At 40.5% G+C, this 15,971-nt stretch overlaps 4 protein-coding genes across 6 annotated transcripts; 2 read left to right on the forward strand and 2 right to left on the reverse strand.

Annotated features, from left to right (window-relative positions):
- Positions 1-1,514: 1,514 nt before the first annotated feature.
- On the reverse strand, positions 1,515-5,698 carry rnf170 (ring finger protein 170). Of its 3 annotated transcripts, none has more exons than XM_085793653.1 (7): positions 5,584-5,698; positions 4,417-4,580; positions 3,861-3,936; positions 3,489-3,603; positions 3,284-3,357; positions 2,919-3,050; positions 1,515-2,575 (listed from the first exon to the last, which is right to left on the reverse strand). In XM_085793653.1, the coding sequence occupies exons 2-7, from the start codon at positions 4,554-4,556 to the stop codon at positions 2,306-2,308; spliced, it is 807 nt and encodes a 268-aa protein (XP_085649779.1). In that variant the 5' UTR covers positions 4,557-4,580; positions 5,584-5,698; the 3' UTR covers positions 1,515-2,305. The 3 variants fall into 3 exon arrangements, with proteins under 3 accessions (XP_085649779.1, XP_085649778.1, XP_085649777.1); XM_085793652.1 differs by lacking the exon at positions 5,584-5,698 and adding an exon at positions 5,131-5,533; XM_085793651.1 differs by lacking the exon at positions 5,584-5,698 and adding an exon at positions 5,066-5,390.
- A 483-nt stretch (positions 5,699-6,181) lies between these two features.
- gpn3 (GPN-loop GTPase 3) lies at positions 6,182-8,598 on the forward strand. Its single transcript, XM_085792426.1, has 8 exons — positions 6,182-6,334; positions 6,552-6,660; positions 7,047-7,214; positions 7,331-7,455; positions 7,603-7,718; positions 7,824-7,920; positions 8,007-8,135; positions 8,219-8,598. The coding sequence occupies exons 1-8, from the start codon at positions 6,287-6,289 to the stop codon at positions 8,282-8,284; spliced, it is 858 nt and encodes a 285-aa protein (XP_085648552.1). The 5' UTR covers positions 6,182-6,286; the 3' UTR covers positions 8,285-8,598.
- A 121-nt stretch (positions 8,599-8,719) lies between these two features.
- On the forward strand, positions 8,720-11,960 carry arpc3 (actin related protein 2/3 complex, subunit 3). Its single transcript, XM_085793654.1, has 7 exons — positions 8,720-8,826; positions 9,243-9,342; positions 9,901-9,977; positions 10,353-10,421; positions 10,656-10,782; positions 11,216-11,310; positions 11,697-11,960. The coding sequence occupies exons 1-7, from the start codon at positions 8,821-8,823 to the stop codon at positions 11,757-11,759; spliced, it is 537 nt and encodes a 178-aa protein (XP_085649780.1). The 5' UTR covers positions 8,720-8,820; the 3' UTR covers positions 11,760-11,960.
- Positions 11,816-15,498, reverse strand: ube2g1b (ubiquitin-conjugating enzyme E2G 1b (UBC7 homolog, yeast)). Its single transcript, XM_085793655.1, has 6 exons — positions 15,311-15,498; positions 14,739-14,841; positions 14,556-14,653; positions 13,910-14,088; positions 13,321-13,431; positions 11,816-13,149 (listed from the first exon to the last, which is right to left on the reverse strand). Exons 1-5 carry the CDS (start codon positions 15,351-15,353, stop codon positions 13,345-13,347), a joined length of 510 nt encoding a protein of 169 aa, XP_085649781.1. The 5' UTR covers positions 15,354-15,498; the 3' UTR covers positions 11,816-13,149; positions 13,321-13,344.
- Positions 15,499-15,971: the final 473 nt, after the last annotated feature.

Raw genomic sequence — 15,971 nt, forward strand, 5'->3', positions numbered from 1 at the left:
GGCCAGGGTGTGCTCAGATTAGATAATGGCCGCGCCCAAAACAGCGTGTAGGAGTAATTGCAACAAAGTTAGTACATGAACTTAGTTAATACTCCCATGACTTGCCAAAACGTATCTCTCTCATCTACCCGCCTTTCACTGAACAGTCAGAGCCAAGTTTGGAAAAGTGCACAGCTGAGTCACTAGTTTGAGAAAGACAAAGGGGTTGTGCTCAGGCAAGTCTGCATCATGTTTGCATAGATTTGTCAGGAGCATCTGAGTGACACTCCACACACTCCACAAACAGGGTAAATGGTGAAGGTCTTGATGGGGATTCTGGCTGATGAGTCATTATTGAATCTATCAAAGATCACAGGATTGTTTCATAGCCTAAGTCATTATTTTGGCTTAAATATCTTGATTCTGAGAAAGCATTGACTCTTCCAGCACCTACCATATCTTCCCACTATACAGAATGTGAACACTCTCATCAAACCGGTTCTCAGCTGTTAAACACCAGAAGAATTCACAGACACTGCCTTTAGCTTACCCACCCAAAACAAAAAGGGTGGAGGTTGCTCAGACGCCCTGGAGACAAAGTGGAGGTGACAGCAATAAGGTGTCACATAGCATGGCATGTGCCCCACCTTACCAAGACATTCAAAGAGGGAAACCATGGGATTTTCTAATAATCTATAGCTGCTAAGAAAACTGAATGAATTTTTACAGTTGACTTGATCTGGCACGTGTAACTCAAGCACCTCTTTCTACGACATCAAGGCCAAAAAAAAATAGCTGGTTCAATAAATAGAACCCCAAGAAAGCAAATGGTCCGGGTACAGTTTCAGCTCCCACTGTGAAGCAACCATTTTAGGCCTGAGGGTCACGACCTCTTGTGGACATAGTCACTCCAAAGGCGCCAAGGAAAGTTGGACAGAAATAGATGGGTAAGAATAATTTCTAAATTTACTGTATTACTCATTTATGGCTGGTTTCTGATCACATCAGTCAAATAAACCAGAGACCTAATCCAGTCCACAAAAGCATTGACTGTTTTTTCATCTACACGGTCATAGGTCAAAATAGTTAAGAAAGACAACAGCATCTGTACTGTGCAGCAGCTTCAATTATTAATGGAGATTATCAACAGCCTGAGTCTACTCATTCACTGTAAAGAAAATGTTACTTGCCAAGTGGATATAACCGATGCAAACTATTAACAAAAACCTTTTGAAAAATCAACACATTAACTTTATTTTTGAGTTTAAAATTTGAGTTAATTTTGTAAACGTACTTTTTAAAAACTAAATCCTTTTCATGAGGATCCTTTCCATAAACCTCAGGATTAATCACATCTAAAAAGCTTTACAAGGAGTCTTCAGCCACCGAGTTGGATCTGCACTGGAGACAAACCTTCAGACTCCTAATTATCTTTGAAGTACAAAGGTAAACTCTGACGTGGTAAGTCAACATTCAAACGGTGAGTGAGTTTACATTCAGTGTGATCTGTAATTACTCTTTGATACCATGGCTTCTTTTTTATGATCAAAGGATTACTTTTTATTTCTTAAATAAAAATCTGACATTTGAAAGACGGTATGTATCAGAAAGGTTATCTTGTGCTTCTTCAGTTCTCATGAACACACATGCTGACTTCATTTGATCTGATCAACTCTTGCAGCCGGTGAAACAATTCAGTGATTTTTACACGAGCATTACAATGTTGTGTTTTTCACTTCTTTCTGAATATGCATAGTCACTGTTTATAGTGCATCATCAGTGTAACTGACCAAACAGGCTGTATAAGCAACAAGAAAATGGTCCTTGCAACTCTTTCTCTGGTAGGTGACAGCTTGAATGCAGCAGGCAGCCAATTTGAAATGCATATAATTAAGACAGAACAATCAATATCACATTATATTACAATAATGTCTCAATGATGAGGTACAATAATAAAATGACTGCTTTTGGCAATGCTGTCAAAAAGAATTGGCTGGTAGTACAGCTTGTCATGACACGGCATCTGATTCAAAGCAGAGTCAGTGGTCACATCCTTCCACAGTTTTGTCTTGGGTTTGACCACATTGAATCTATGAACCTTTAATGAGGGTTTCTATATACACAGTTAACATTCAGAGCTCAGTCTCTACCTGGCTCATCTCCAGTGATAAAGGAATATCTCTGGCTTTAAAGCGAACCAGCATTACTGACAAACTGTCCATTGAACATTCATTCACTCCACGACGTCCACCTCGGCTGCTGAGTGAGCTCTCTCTCTCTCCGTGCCAGACATGAGCAAACTAAGGCCTCTTTTATGAGCGATCCCCTAGCCGTTCAGTCTCTGCGTGACCACCTCTCTGTACATAATAGAGATGTACACAAAGAGTAGCAGGATTACAAAGAAATCATCCATGAATCCCAGGAGCCCGAAAAGCGCCTCGGGGAGGATGTCGAGCGGCGAGGCCAGGTAGGTGAGCGCGCCGACCAGGCAGAGAAGGATTCGAATCCTGAACATCCAGAAGAGGCCACCCACGGAGAACATCTCCCTAAAGGCGTGACGCAGCAGGGTGGGCACATCTCGCAGTCTGTCCATTAACTGAGGAGACAGAAGAGGAAATGTTTTGAAGTCAGTTCTAGATCTACTACCCGCATTAAGATGCACTGCACAAGTCAGTACCTCATTTGCATAGACATAGCAGTGCTACAGAACACGTGCAATTTGTAAAAGGCGTTCATACATAGTTTAATAATCAAAACCACATGACATCTATGACAGCACATCTCGGTTAGCATCTCCATCCTTTGTATCTATCTTGGGAATGACTGTTATTGTAGTAAGGGATATGAAGAAGTAATTTACGTATGAATACTGAATTGATATCATAAGCTAACCTGTAACTTCTACAGTCTCTATGTGGATGTGACTGGGGTATACTCACAGATCTTGGCTGGCCTGAGAACCTGCGGTTATAATCGTGGATGTCTCGCAGTATAAGCTGAGGTTCTGCCTCACCTTCCTGGACCCTCTGAGGACCGGCATGCTCATGAAATAGTGGGAAGAGCAATGTTACCTGAAAAGGAAAAAAACAACAACCACAAACTCAATACATAAAAAGACTGAGATATTTCAATGTCACACATTAGTACCTAGAGCACGTCTTAAGAGATGAGAAACTTTATATATGGCAATGAATAGACAAGGAAGCCTAAGTATGTATCAGAATGTCTAGCTTGCACTAAAGCAATTCATGCAAAAAAAAGTCTCAGGTATACGTTACATTTAAAATGTGTTACATGCTTTTACCATTTGCCTGCAGATGGGGCAGTTGATAGCACCCAGCCAGGTGCCATACCTCCAATAGGCTATAATACAGGAGCCTATGAGGGAAAAAGACAGCACAGCACAGATTGATATTTTGAATTCTGTTTATTAACTGAAGTTAAGTCAGCTTATACAAAGGTCTGGTTTTGCCTGGTGAGCATTACTAAGATCTGTCCAATCATCTTACCACAGAAAAGATGTCCACAATTGGTTTCCACTGGCAGAACAGCCTGCTGTAAACACACTGGACAGGACATGTCTGTGTAATACTGCTGCCTGGCCTCTGCTTGAGGATTTTCATCCTGTCAGAGAGAAATTAAATACATAGAAGCTTAAAACACATATAAAATGCAATATAATATGCTATGACTATGAGTGATCATGGAATAGACAAGTTGCCTTATTTGCTAAAAACGTGAACCACCAAAACTGTCATAGTTTAAAATATACAAACCATAGACAACTCTATGACTCATCTTCATTTTACTTTTCTTGCAAAAAATTACTCTGACAAACTCAAACAAAGTATATGCTTTTTTCTTTGCATTTGCGTACATACCTGCTCTGTTTGGAGTTGTTGTCGTACGGCTCGGACATGCTCCTGATTCTCAGGATGAATGTTCAGCTGCTCTTGTCTGCAAAGGACAAAGGGCAAATATGTGTTATCAATATTTCTCAGTTTAAAATGTAAACATACCAGCACCATATCCCAAGTTTCAATCCTATGTTTTGGGGTATGCTAAATAACAGGATGCTGTTACATCTAAATGTGTAATTAAACTAAAATGTTTTTGGAAATATTATGCAAAACACAGAGCAGAGTTTCTTTTAAAGAATTGTATCATTATTGGGCAATGAAGAGCCAGTTTCAATGTGTCACTTTGGGTTCTTTCAGCCTCAAGCCACATTTGAAACCAAGTTGCTTGTGCAAATTATTTTCATTTGAATACGGAAAAAACTCGACGATCTGAGCTAGGTAAATGCTTAGTGTTTAGTGAAGTAAACAAATTGTACCAGAAAAGATGGCTTCTCTTATCAAACCCAGTTTCTACAACATTTAATGTAACTTTGCCTGGACAGTGCATTCATTTCAGCTTGAACTTGGTGCTGCTTACCTGCAGAGCAGAGTGAGGAGGCCTGCTAGGAAGGCAATACTGAGCACCACAACAAATAAGACCTGGTTGCTGACACCTTCAATGAGGGTGTCCTCATCTTGGATCAGGTAATCCAAGTCCTCACATTGTCTGTCCTCCATCACCCACACTCATAACCTTCAACACTAGAAAACAAAGAGACAAAAAAAGGAGGTAAGTACTTTACTGGATAGTGTTGTTTAAGTTCTCTATAAAAAGAAAGAAAGTGGACTGTTGTACATCAAAATATTGAATCATCATCTTTATGATCTAAATGTAAGTATCAGATGTCCACAACCTAAATAATACAAATTTATCCCACAGTACACTTAGTAATACACCTAGATGAGCCACACAAAGGTGCTATCCATGCACCAAAACAATGAAGCCCACAAGTACAACGGTTCATGTCCACAGTGTGTCAGTTATATATAACATAACATATATAACATTTAGTCACTTGTATTGAAATATTAGAGCAAGTATAAAACTCAGTGTGAGCTAACAACACTTGTTTTATAAATGAACATGAACTCGCTGCAACATCATTGAGTGTATAGTCTTGGCGTTAGCAGATCTACCAAACTATCCAACGCTACTCAACAGTCAAATATCTGATAATAATACGAACCGAAAACATCTAGAAAGCCGCTTATTTTCACGGTCCTGATAAATATCAGTCTGCCACGAGCTTACAGTTGAGTCAGTGCCGTCCACACTGCTAGCCAACTTTAGCGTTAGCCTCGACTCGCGGATGATAATAATACACGTAATTCATTTATGAAGGCTGCTGACGCTGGCGGCCGCCGGTGTGTGTGTCGCTCCGGGGCTCCTGGCAGCTCCTCCGCCGGTGGACGTTAGCCACAGTTACCAAACACCGACAAGGCTGTTCCCGTAAAGCCGAGCCGCTTGTAAATGACAAACATAGCCCGATTAGCCAGGAGCTCTCGGGTCCGTTGGCTAAGTTACGTTTAGCTGCCAAAGAGTGACGGGAGAGACGAGAGCACAATCGAGCTAAAAGAGTCTGGAAGTGAAGTGAACTGCCCACTTACTACGCCGTTAGTCCGAGGCCGTGAACACAACACCGGGGGCACAACACCAGACATACAACACGTCCGCTCAGATAGATAGACTGTCTAAAGGCCTTACGTGTCAACTCCGAGACATTTCAGCACGTTGTGACCGAGTGATAACTGCTTTCACAGAATGCAGAATGCTTTCACATTCTGTTTCAGTTTTAATGATGGATGCTTCCTCCCTTTCTTTCACTTCCTCTGGAATTAACTGTATTGGCCTTTATGGCTATAGCCTTTATCTATTATGCTTTTCCCCCTCAGGTAGTTAGTGTTTGGTAGTTAAAATAGATTAATAAATAAATTACCAATTTGCAAACCAAAACGAGATGCATTTTAATTTTACGCATCCTGTTGTTTAGTGGACATATTCCAGGATTACATTATGCATAAACCAGATTCAATAATATGATCTGCAAAAGTGTACTTTCTTCAAATCACCTATTTAACCCTACAGGTGGCCTTTTGAAAAAAGTGTGTTAAGCCCCAAATCATCATCAAAAAACTCTATCCCAATGATATGCTTTTTTTCTCTCAATGATATTAAGGTATCAGCTGAAATCAATGCACCTATCAATCATCATCTGATCAGTATTTTCCGTGTTGCATTTCCCATTCTGACCAGCAGGCGGCGGTAGTTATCAGACCTTACAACGGGTGTGCATGTCTTTTGAGAAGAAGAAGAAGTACTGGGGCACTCGTTTACAAAATAAAGCTAGCTGCGCGCCAGTGAGCAGAGAGACCTACATTTACCACAACACTTCTCCAGTTGAGGCAAAATGCCTCGTTATGCTCAGCTCGTCATGGGCCCGGCGGGTAGCGGCAAGGTACGGCATCAGTCATTCACCTAAACTTGTAATGAAACGTGTTACTAATGCTATTTGGCTAACGCGCTACGCTAAAGCATGGGCAGCAGGGGCTGTCACACAGCAAAGTCTCTGGTACAAGCAAAGACGGTTTTATCTTTGGTACAATTCAAGTGTCATCGCCATTTGTTTTAATTGTTGCTGGAGTTTAATTGTATTTAACTTTATCTCTTTCCAGAGTACCTACTGCTCCACCATGGTCCAGCATTCAGAGTCGCTGAACCGCTCAGTTCAGGTGGTGAATCTGGACCCAGCAGCTGAACACTTTGACTACCCTGTGATGGCAGGTGAATGTGTAGCCCGTTGTTTTATTTACATTAAGGATAATTACAGTTACAGTTAATCACACTGTTAGAGTCAGCTATATAGTCCATTACACAGGAGATAATAAATAGGGTCAAATAAAAGAAGAGATTCAAAGTTTATGCCATTGCATGCTTATGTTGCATTTAGTGTCCCTTACTTAAACCGAAACACTTGAATGTGGTTTGTTTTTAATAGGATAATTTACCTACAGAATAACAACTGACTAATAGCCCCACTTGAAACAGGAAATGTGTTCATACTGTTTTTTGCTATAGTTAGGTTATAAAGAATCAGTTCATTCTGATATTTCTATTATAATAGATGATAGAAATATGTTTGATTTAACTCCTTGTCTCTGTGTCCTCAGACATCCGTGAGCTCATCCAAGTGGATGATGTGATGGAGGATGCTTCCCTCAGATTTGGCCCTAACGGAGGTCTGGTCTTCTGCATGGAGTACTTCGCCAACAACTTTGACTGGCTAGAGGAGAGCTTGGGTCATGTAGAAGATGACTATATTTTATTTGACTGCCCAGGTAAATGGGGGGGTGGGCAAAGTCAGTCAGAGATTTAATGAATGCTGAATAGAAGGGGATCTGTTATTTCAGTGTACGGTGAGGCACAAGTTTTACAGGAGGCCTTGTTTTTGCAGGTCAAATTGAACTTTATACACACCTCCCTGTGATGAAGCAGCTGGTGGAGCAGCTTCAACAGTGGGAGTTTCGAGTGTGTGGCATCTTTCTGGTTGACTCCCAGTTCATGGTGGAGTCTTTCAAGGTAATTTCTTGCTAATTACAGTCTGGTTGTCTAAATCATCATGTTGGTGTTTTATTTTATTTAAACACACCTCATTTCTTAAATGAGGAGCTGCACTCATTGTAGGAATGCCTGTAAACCTAAAGTTGTGAATCTTCATTCATACAGTTTATCTCAGGAGTCATGGCTGCCCTGAGTGCCATGGTGTCATTGGAGATTCCTCAAATAAACATAATGACCAAAATGGATCTGCTCAGTCCTAAGGCCAAGAAAGAAATTGAAAAGTAAGTTTTAATGTGATTATGATACAACAGTATGTGTGTTTGGTTTCATGAAACCTAGAGCAATGATTTGTGTATGAACATGGTTTGTTTTCTTTTTCTCACTAGGTATCTGGATCCAGATACATACTCAATGATGGAAGATAATTCTGACACCATCAAAAGCACAAAGTTCAAGAAACTGACAAAAGCCATCTGTGGACTGGTAAGTGAGGCCATAAATGTCATAGAGCATTTAGTTTTGAATTAGATTTTTTTTTCTTCATAGACTATTTCTCTGCCTGTGTCCAGATTGATGACTACAGTATGGTGAGGTTCCTGCCTTTCGACCGCACAGATGAGGAAGGTATTAACATAGTCCTGCAACACATCGACTTCTCTATACAATATGGAGAGGACCTGGAGTTCAAGGAGCCAAAGGTGAAGAAACAAACGCAAAAAAACCCCACAATGTATAAATTAATAACATGTGTACTTACATTGCATGCTTTCCTTTTCTACAGGACATTGAGGAGGAGCCATCTAACCTAAATTATGATGAGTTATTTCAAGGAAAAGTGGACAGCTGAAGAGCAAGAGATACTGTGACAAAGACTTATACATGAGAAGAAAAAAAAACTGGAGGCTGGTGGAAAATTAAGATGGATTATGTCAAAATCCAAGTGGATGGAGAATGGCATGTGCCTGCAACAACACAGACAAAGGGACATGTACGAAGACAGACTGAAGATCATATTTATGTTAAAGTTTTGTTTTTTTGTGACTTTTATGACTCAATAAGTTTGTTATTAAAACATATACCTTTTCATTGTTTTAGGAGAAGGTTTAAGTATAAAACGTTGTTATTAGATTATATTTTTAAATAAAATATTCTACAAAGTCATGTCTTGCCTGCTCTATGCTTGCCTGTGGTTGGAAAGAAATGCTGTGCTTTTTTCTTCACATACACTGTGTGTTTTGTATTGGCGCCCTCATGTGGCTGCTCCGCTGCATGACATGTAGCTACTTCCTGTATAGCTGAAGGGTGGGACAGGCGGAAGCAGCGTCCTACGGTGCTGGTATTTTTCTATCGCTGAGCAGTTGGACTGATTATTTATCACTCAACATGCCGGTGAGTAAAACCTACATGGCAATATGGCTAGCAAACAGTTTACTGTGGGGTTTAGAGGTCATTACATCTGCACATCAACTGCAGAGGTTGACGAGGCCCTCCGATTTAACGCTAGCTCTGCTGACGAGTCTCGTTAGCATACTTGGTTAGCCACGTTAGCATTTTTTTTTTCACCCAATTTTAATGATGCTGCGATTGTCAGAGCTAAAAAACAAAACAAAAACAACACCAACTAAACAAAAAACACCGCTTTAACGTCATTATCAGTGCTACAATGTGTCTACCGTGCATTGGCGTTAGGGTAGTATCGGTTTTGCATCAGTGGTGTCGATAGGAGAGATGCCACCGATGCTATCTGACAGGAATGTACCAAGAAATTAAACGTGACAGCAACTTTTTGTCTTTATGTTTCCAAGGCGTATCACTCAAGCCTGATGGCCGCTGAAACCAGGATGGTGGGGAACATGGCTTTGCTCCCCATCAAAACTCAGTTCAAGGGACCAGCCAGAGGAGACGGTAAAGCTATTCCTGATTTTTTCCAACTCACCTAAACTGGAGGCGACCCCTCTAGACCGCACATAAATACACATTATGTTTACTTTAAACTGCGTATTTGCTTATTTCCGTCAGTTTTGTGCAGGCTCCTTTCACACGTAGCCCAGTTCCTGAAACATGCATCTGTCTCCACTTCCTTATATGGCCTGAAGAGTGCAGACTGAAGTTTAACTTCTTTAATTTCTTGACACTAAGTTTACAGTTTTTAAACTCATGGAGTGTGCATTGCACATGTCACTCAAAACTGTAATGATTCACAATACAACAGACCTGATTGGCAAAATCAACAAGCTCCAGAGCATGTCTCTTCTCAAGCTCTTAAAAACTGAGCATTATACTTGTATAATGAGAAAGGGGGGTTGGTTTCTGAACTTCCTTTTAGATCATAAATAAAAATATGGCCACTGTGGTGACCAAAACAGGAAGTAACTGTCCATCTTGATAAACATAGCTTCACACTTTGCAGATTGTTGAATTTGTCATGTCTCACATATATTGATATATTGTTTGTGATTTCAGGCATAGACTCTGATATCGTCGATGAGGCTATCTACTACTTCAAGGCCAACGTTTTCTTCAAGAACTATGAAATCAAGGTAAGACATTTACTGCCACTTGTGCTGCTCATCAATCCCTCAGCTTTTGTGACTGAATGAATGCACCTGCCTGTAAACACTGACCTCAACCTAACCAAAATAAGGAATGCAAAGAGGTAGTTAAAACATTCACAGCTAAGATACTAGTGTGACGAACAAGTATGTACCTCACTTGTGTGCGTATTCTTGTGTGTTCTCTCTTGGTGTCGTGAAGCAGCTTCGTTCCTCCGCGTGCCCCAGCTTGCTTCTTCTCGTTCCCCTCAGCACTGCATATTTGCTTGGGATTTAAACTATGCAGCCTTTTTACCTCTCACACCTGACTGTAGATGTGCTCACAAAAATAAGTAATGTGTGTGTAATGTTTGTTTCTTTCAGAATGAGGCCGACAGGACACTGATCTATGTCACACTCTACATTTCTGAATGCCTAAAGAGGCTACAGAAGGTAAGGTTGTAATATTGGTTTGCAGAGGTGTATGTTTGCACTTGCATCAACCTCAGTCTGAAGACCATTTAAGGGCTCAGTGAATGATTTTTAAGGAGCAACTAAAAAGCAAAAGGACTGAATTGCTTTTCATTGCATGCAAAGAAAGAAATTAGCTGGTTAAACAACAGATAAGATAAGTTTTTTTTCTAGTTATCTCACCCTCTGTATTGGCATATGTGTGGCTCATTACAGTGCAGCTCCAGGAGCCAGGGAGAGAAAGAGATGTACACTCTGGGCATCACAAACTTTCCCATTCCTGGAGAGCCTGGATTCCCTCTTAATGCTATGTACGCCAAACCTACCAACAAGCAGGAAGAAGGTAAGAACCAGCCAAGAACTTGGTCCAATGCAGTATGTAAAAATAAAAGTGCGGATCTTGCTCCGTCTGAGGTCCATTTATGTCGTTTCACTACTATGTTCTCTGAATTACTGCCAGTTACTTTGTACCCTTCTAATATTTCAGCTAATTCCCAATCCTAACCGAGTAATATCAAGCCAAAAATAGTTATGCCAAGCACGGCCTCGTCAGCTTGAAGGATCTAGGGCTAGAAATGCTGTTTCATGCTTTTAGGGTGTCCCTCAGCTTCTGTATACTGTCTGCTTTTCTATAAAATTAAGGAAGTGTTAAGGGTCAAGCAGTGTCCAGAGCAAGGTGTAACTTTTTTTTCCTCCTACAGGAAAAAAAAGTGTCAACCAATCAACACTGATAATGTCTGTGATTGTTATAAAACTGGCACTATAACCTTTTTCAGAGACCATGAGGGCGTATCTCCAGCAGATCCGCCAGGAGACAGGCTTGAGACTATGTGATCGTGTGTTTGACCCCCAGACAGACAAACCCAGCAAGGTGAGTCCAGCATCTCCAAAACAACACTGCTACAGCTGCACACGCACAAAACACAGCACAATCCTGGCCGAGTTTCAGCACCGTTCGATGTTTCCTGAGTTATGAGCATCCTTTGTGGTTTAAGTTGTAATAGAAAACAAGGTGTGTTGTTTTAAGAGGAAATTGCTTCTCAAAGCTTGACAAAATGCCCTACAAACTATTTTTTTCTTCAGGATATTGAGCACAGTTTCCAACAGTATATCTAAACTAAACCATTTGTATTCTGTTGTGACTAAATAGCTGTGTGGTCCCTTGCGTGTTTCTTTTTAAAAAAATCCCCGCTACAGCTAGTCTGAGTGCGACAACCATTAAAGACTTTTTCTAACAAAGGGTTTTGTTTCTTTCAGTGGTGGGTGTGCTTTGTCAAGAGGCAGTTCATGAACAAAAGTCTGTCAGCTCCTGGACAGTGAACAACTCAGGACCTTCAATTTCTGTTGTACACCTGCAACATGGATGGATTATCATGGGGCCGGGGTGGGAGGGGTCTGCTTTTGTGTTCTTGGGGGGAAAAAAAAGATTTTATACTCTTCGAGTTTAAATATGTCTCTACTTGTCTGGATGTTGATCATATTGAGCTGGTGCTTAATTCAATAAAGCAATCATGGTGATTGAAAGTTATGTGAGGTTGTGTTTTGTTCTTAAAGGGTACAAACATTTCACCAGATCAGCCAACAGTTTCCCACATTGAACTTTATTACTTGTTTCACAATCTAACATTCACTGACCTCAAAAGTGGGTACAACTGTATACCCGTTACTCATCAAATAATGTCCTTACTCAGCATAAATATGAACTGTTCAGACCTGATGAGCCACCTGACCATGAGATCACTTTATGGGTGGTATATTAGAAGAGCTACAGGATTAGGCCAGAACTACCTTCCCCTTGTGGGAGCGATAGATGCTTTTCCTCTGAACATGTGCAAGGACAAATAGTTTGTATTTACATAGGTAAAAATGTAGCATGTTCATTACAAAAAATATTTATCGGTGTGTTCTCTTTGGTTTGCTGAGAATAGGTTGTTTTTTTTCTGCCTCTGACACAAGCCTTCAGATGCAGTCCTTATTGAAAACGGGTTTCCTTCCTCGGCAGTCAAAGTTAAGGCAGCGCTGAATGATGAGTTTCCCCCTCAGGGAAAGAAGAAACACTTTCTCTACAGAACTCTTAGTGCAGGAAAGGAAAGCCAGTGTCTGTATCTCCATGTCTTTAATCACCGCGAACACTCCAAAACTGCATAATTGATTATTAAACAATAGACTGGATGGCTCAGTGTGGCAGGTTGAACAAAAAAAAGAAAAGCCTCCAAAACAGACGATATGCATCTTAAAATAGTCTCAGTCGAAATAAATAGGTACATATATAAAGTAAATTAAGTTTGGAAATGGTGCGTTTATCAAGAGTGGATATTTCATCCCAGAAAGTATGCCCATAGCAAACAAACAGAGAGCCAGTATGCTGCATATTCCTGTGAGCGAAATACTGATGCTTAAACGGAGAGACTCTTGTCCATCCGAGGATGTGAAATTGAAAAGCAAAATGGGAAGTTTTGGCAGCGTGAATGCCACTGCCATTCAGCAAAATTCATAAATAACAACTCTCAAACTGCAAGACAAAAATTAGTAGAGAAATATGTGACTGCTCTGAAAAAAAAAAAGCACAGCTGATGGTACTAAAGGAATTCATAGGTTCATAAGCGTCCTTTTTCTTCTTTGGGTGAATATTTGATGTTAACGTTGTGCCCCATGGTCATCAAGCTGACTGAAGTGTAACCAGTTATCAAATCCTCTGCGCAATTCCAACCTAAAACAAAATGTACACATCAGATTAGCGCTGGATGAATTGGGTTCATGTCAAAATACAGAAGGATTTATATGGTTTTTACTGGGGAATATAAGCAGCAATGACAAGAAAATTCAATAACTCCTGGTTCAGAATGCATCATGATCATTTCTGACAGGTGGATGTACTTACTATGTTGATGACTGGAGTAAGGTTTTAGTCAAAAGCCATCTCTTGACTCCTTCGCACACACCGGGCCACTTTTTTCTTAAAAACTCCTGTAGGATCCTCCCTCCACTCTTTCTGCAGGGTAAGAGATACAAAGACTATCAACAATTTTGTTAGCGCAGCCGCTCCCTTGACTGCTTGCTTTTTCTCTTCCCACTTCTTTACAAAACAGAGATTGAACTATCACCCTTTTCTGTCTCCAAGCAGCACCTTTGAATGAAGAGATAAGCCACTTTACCCCAACCAGAGCTCAGCTTGGCCTTGACAGACAGTAATTTGCCCTTGCAGCGACCCATGTCACTCAGCCCCCTTGTTTGGACTCCAATTTAAAAGACTTAGACTAAACTCAGCAGGTTATGTTACAGTAAAATTATGTTTTTCTTTTCTTTTTTTTTTTTACCTTTAAATGCCTACTTTGCATGCTTTTCCATAAGTATATAGGAAAAAATAAAATCATATGTTTCCCTGGGGCTCTACTGTTCAACTCTGTCTAAATTAAGACACTAAAGAAGACTGAGTCTTAAAACTAACCCCAACTTGAGTAGGCACTTACAGCTGCATCCACATTGGCAGGAGAGTCTCCGTTGGGGTCTGCCAACATGGATATGACACTGATCATTATGGTCTCCACGGTATGGATCGGCAGCCAGCGCTCCTCAGGCTTCTCGTAGCCGTATTTATCCTCACCAGGTTCATGCAGGATGGAGATGCATACATCGCCATTTTTGGCCACTGGAAGAAGACAATTTTGCACGGTTATTAACACGTTTGCGCTTGAGAGGATCAGATGTTGTATTACAGATTCACATTTGTTAGGAAGTGGAAAAAAGTTCAACCTAATACACGCTTGTGCTCCAAAGAACAACTTTTTCATTTTATTAAAATGCCACAACAGAAATCTGTGAACTAGCTCCAGTGTTTGAATAAGTGAAATAATTAGTTATTGCTTTTTTTAATATCCATAATATCAGCCATATGTGCTATATAAGGCTGCAATTTTAAGATACCAAACAGACCCTGACTTCTGGGTCAAAGCTTTAATAGAAATACATCATAGTACGATGATCATTTACACTTGAACCAGCAGTAGTATTTTAACACATAATGTCTTATATGATTACTTAGTTTATTTTACTAACTGCAGATTCGGTTGACACAGATTAATTGGAGACACAGAGGCCTGGGAGGTTTGCTCTCACCATTTGGATGCCAGAGCTCTGTGATGAACTTCATCTTCGGAGGCCTCAGAGGATAGTCTCTTGGAAAGGATAAGGTGGCTTTGAAGAACCCACCTTCACTGCAAATGAAAAATAAGTGTGCTATACATCTCTCATTATCATTACAGGTAACTGTGTGTCATTTTGGTGGATAATTTCACTCACAACAACGTGTCCTGAGGTCCGATGACGACCACCTCCCACTGATAGATGTCATCATCATCCACAAGACCCGCAGAAAAGCCTTCCACTGGGTTCTTGTTGAGCTCTTAAAATTGGGATACAATGAGGCCAATGTCACTTTTATCACAAACAATATAGTAAAATAGTTAAATATTACATCAACTTGGAGAGTAGATCGTTCAAAACTACTCTTAACAACAGAGAAAACATTATTGCCAACACAAATATTCATCCTATCTGTTACAATGAGGGAAACGGCCTCATTCACAGTGTGGTTATTTTTTTTTAGAAAGCTACTTTTAGTAGTTATTGAGCAATAGCAGCTTTGCTTACAGCAGTCATATCTCGGCTAACAGCTGTCGGCACGCTATCTATACACGTGCTTTACAACTTTGTTGACACTGTTATCTCTACACAAAACAAGGCAAATTAACCATTTTCAACAACAGCCGAAAGAAACGCACTTGTCTCAATCGTATGTTTAACGAAATACTGCGTGGTCTGTAATAGTTTCAGATCTAATTTCAGAGACAGCAGTTAGCCTGCTAACTTACCTGCTAGTTGTTTACGCAGTAACAACGACGACTGTTCCGTCATTTTATAGATTTTTATCTTCTCAGCTTCTGTTATGGTACTAACTAAGTGTCAACACGGTTAAATGAAGCATCGGGTAAAGACGGTAAAGCTCTCGGTCCACGTTTTTCTCTCTTGTCTCTGCCTGTTAATGCCAATAACATGAGTCAAAAGGAGAGAAGACTGAAGTCAGAGGGAAGTACCACTGGGTATCCTGCCCTCAGTTTGGTCTGTCAGGCAGCTAGGGCTGTCTGGCTGTGGTCTGTCAATAGTATAGCCATCCATTAAAATAAAAGTTACGAGCAAAGTAATGTCCGTGGTTTGGATATAGGACAGCTAATCTTGGCTCAAATAGGGTCATTTCTTTTATTACACAGCAAAGGAAGTACTGCCTGTAAGGATAAGCACAGGGCACAGTGATAGTATTAACTTTTCTTCTTCGTATGTCTTTGCAGCAGTCCAATCCCTCACTAGTGCATTAGCCTACTGCCACACACTGTTTGTACTAGATATTACACACAAGAGCACCGGTCTTATCAGAGGCAGCCTTATGGCCTCTGATATACCACTTGGAAAAAGCTACCCATTCTATTAGCTTTAGGCTGTGAATAAGTCAACTTATTTGTAGCTCCTACAATTTGG

Source organism: Trachurus japonicus, chromosome 12 (assembly GCF_045865225.1).
Source record: "Trachurus japonicus isolate A0001 chromosome 12, Traja_1.0".
NCBI lineage: Eukaryota > Metazoa > Chordata > Actinopteri > Carangiformes > Carangidae > Trachurus > Trachurus japonicus.

Excerpts from the sequence above, each read along its gene's own strand:
- rnf170 (XM_085793653.1), bottom strand. The coding sequence starts at position 4,556 with ATGGAGGACAGACAATGTGAGGACTTGGATTACCTGATCCAAGATGAG. Across the intron at positions 3,937-4,416 it reads CTCCTCACTCTGCTCTGCAG|ACAAGAGCAGCTGAACATTC; the intron begins GTAAGCAGCACC and ends TGTCCTTTGCAG. Across the intron at positions 3,051-3,283 it reads GCCCCATCTGCAGGCAAATG|GTAACATTGCTCTTCCCACT; the intron begins GTAAAAGCATGT and ends TTTCCTTTTCAG.
- gpn3 (XM_085792426.1), top strand. The coding sequence starts at position 6,287 with ATGCCTCGTTATGCTCAGCTCGTCATGGGCCCGGCGGGTAGCGGCAAG. Across the intron at positions 7,719-7,823 it reads GCCAAGAAAGAAATTGAAAA|GTATCTGGATCCAGATACAT; the intron begins GTAAGTTTTAAT and ends TTTTCTCACTAG. Across the intron at positions 8,136-8,218 it reads TGGAGTTCAAGGAGCCAAAG|GACATTGAGGAGGAGCCATC; the intron begins GTGAAGAAACAA and ends CCTTTTCTACAG.
- arpc3 (XM_085793654.1), top strand. Across the intron at positions 10,422-10,655 it reads GCCTAAAGAGGCTACAGAAG|TGCAGCTCCAGGAGCCAGGG; the intron begins GTAAGGTTGTAA and ends GGCTCATTACAG. Across the intron at positions 11,311-11,696 it reads AGACAGACAAACCCAGCAAG|TGGTGGGTGTGCTTTGTCAA; the intron begins GTGAGTCCAGCA and ends TGTTTCTTTCAG.
- ube2g1b (XM_085793655.1), bottom strand. The coding sequence starts at position 15,353 with ATGACGGAACAGTCGTCGTTGTTACTGCGTAAACAACTAGCAG. Across the intron at positions 14,842-15,310 it reads ACTGCGTAAACAACTAGCAG|AGCTCAACAAGAACCCAGTG; the intron begins GTAAGTTAGCAG and ends CCCAATTTTAAG. Across the intron at positions 14,654-14,738 it reads GGACCTCAGGACACGTTGTT|TGAAGGTGGGTTCTTCAAAG; the intron begins GTGAGTGAAATT and ends TTTCATTTGCAG.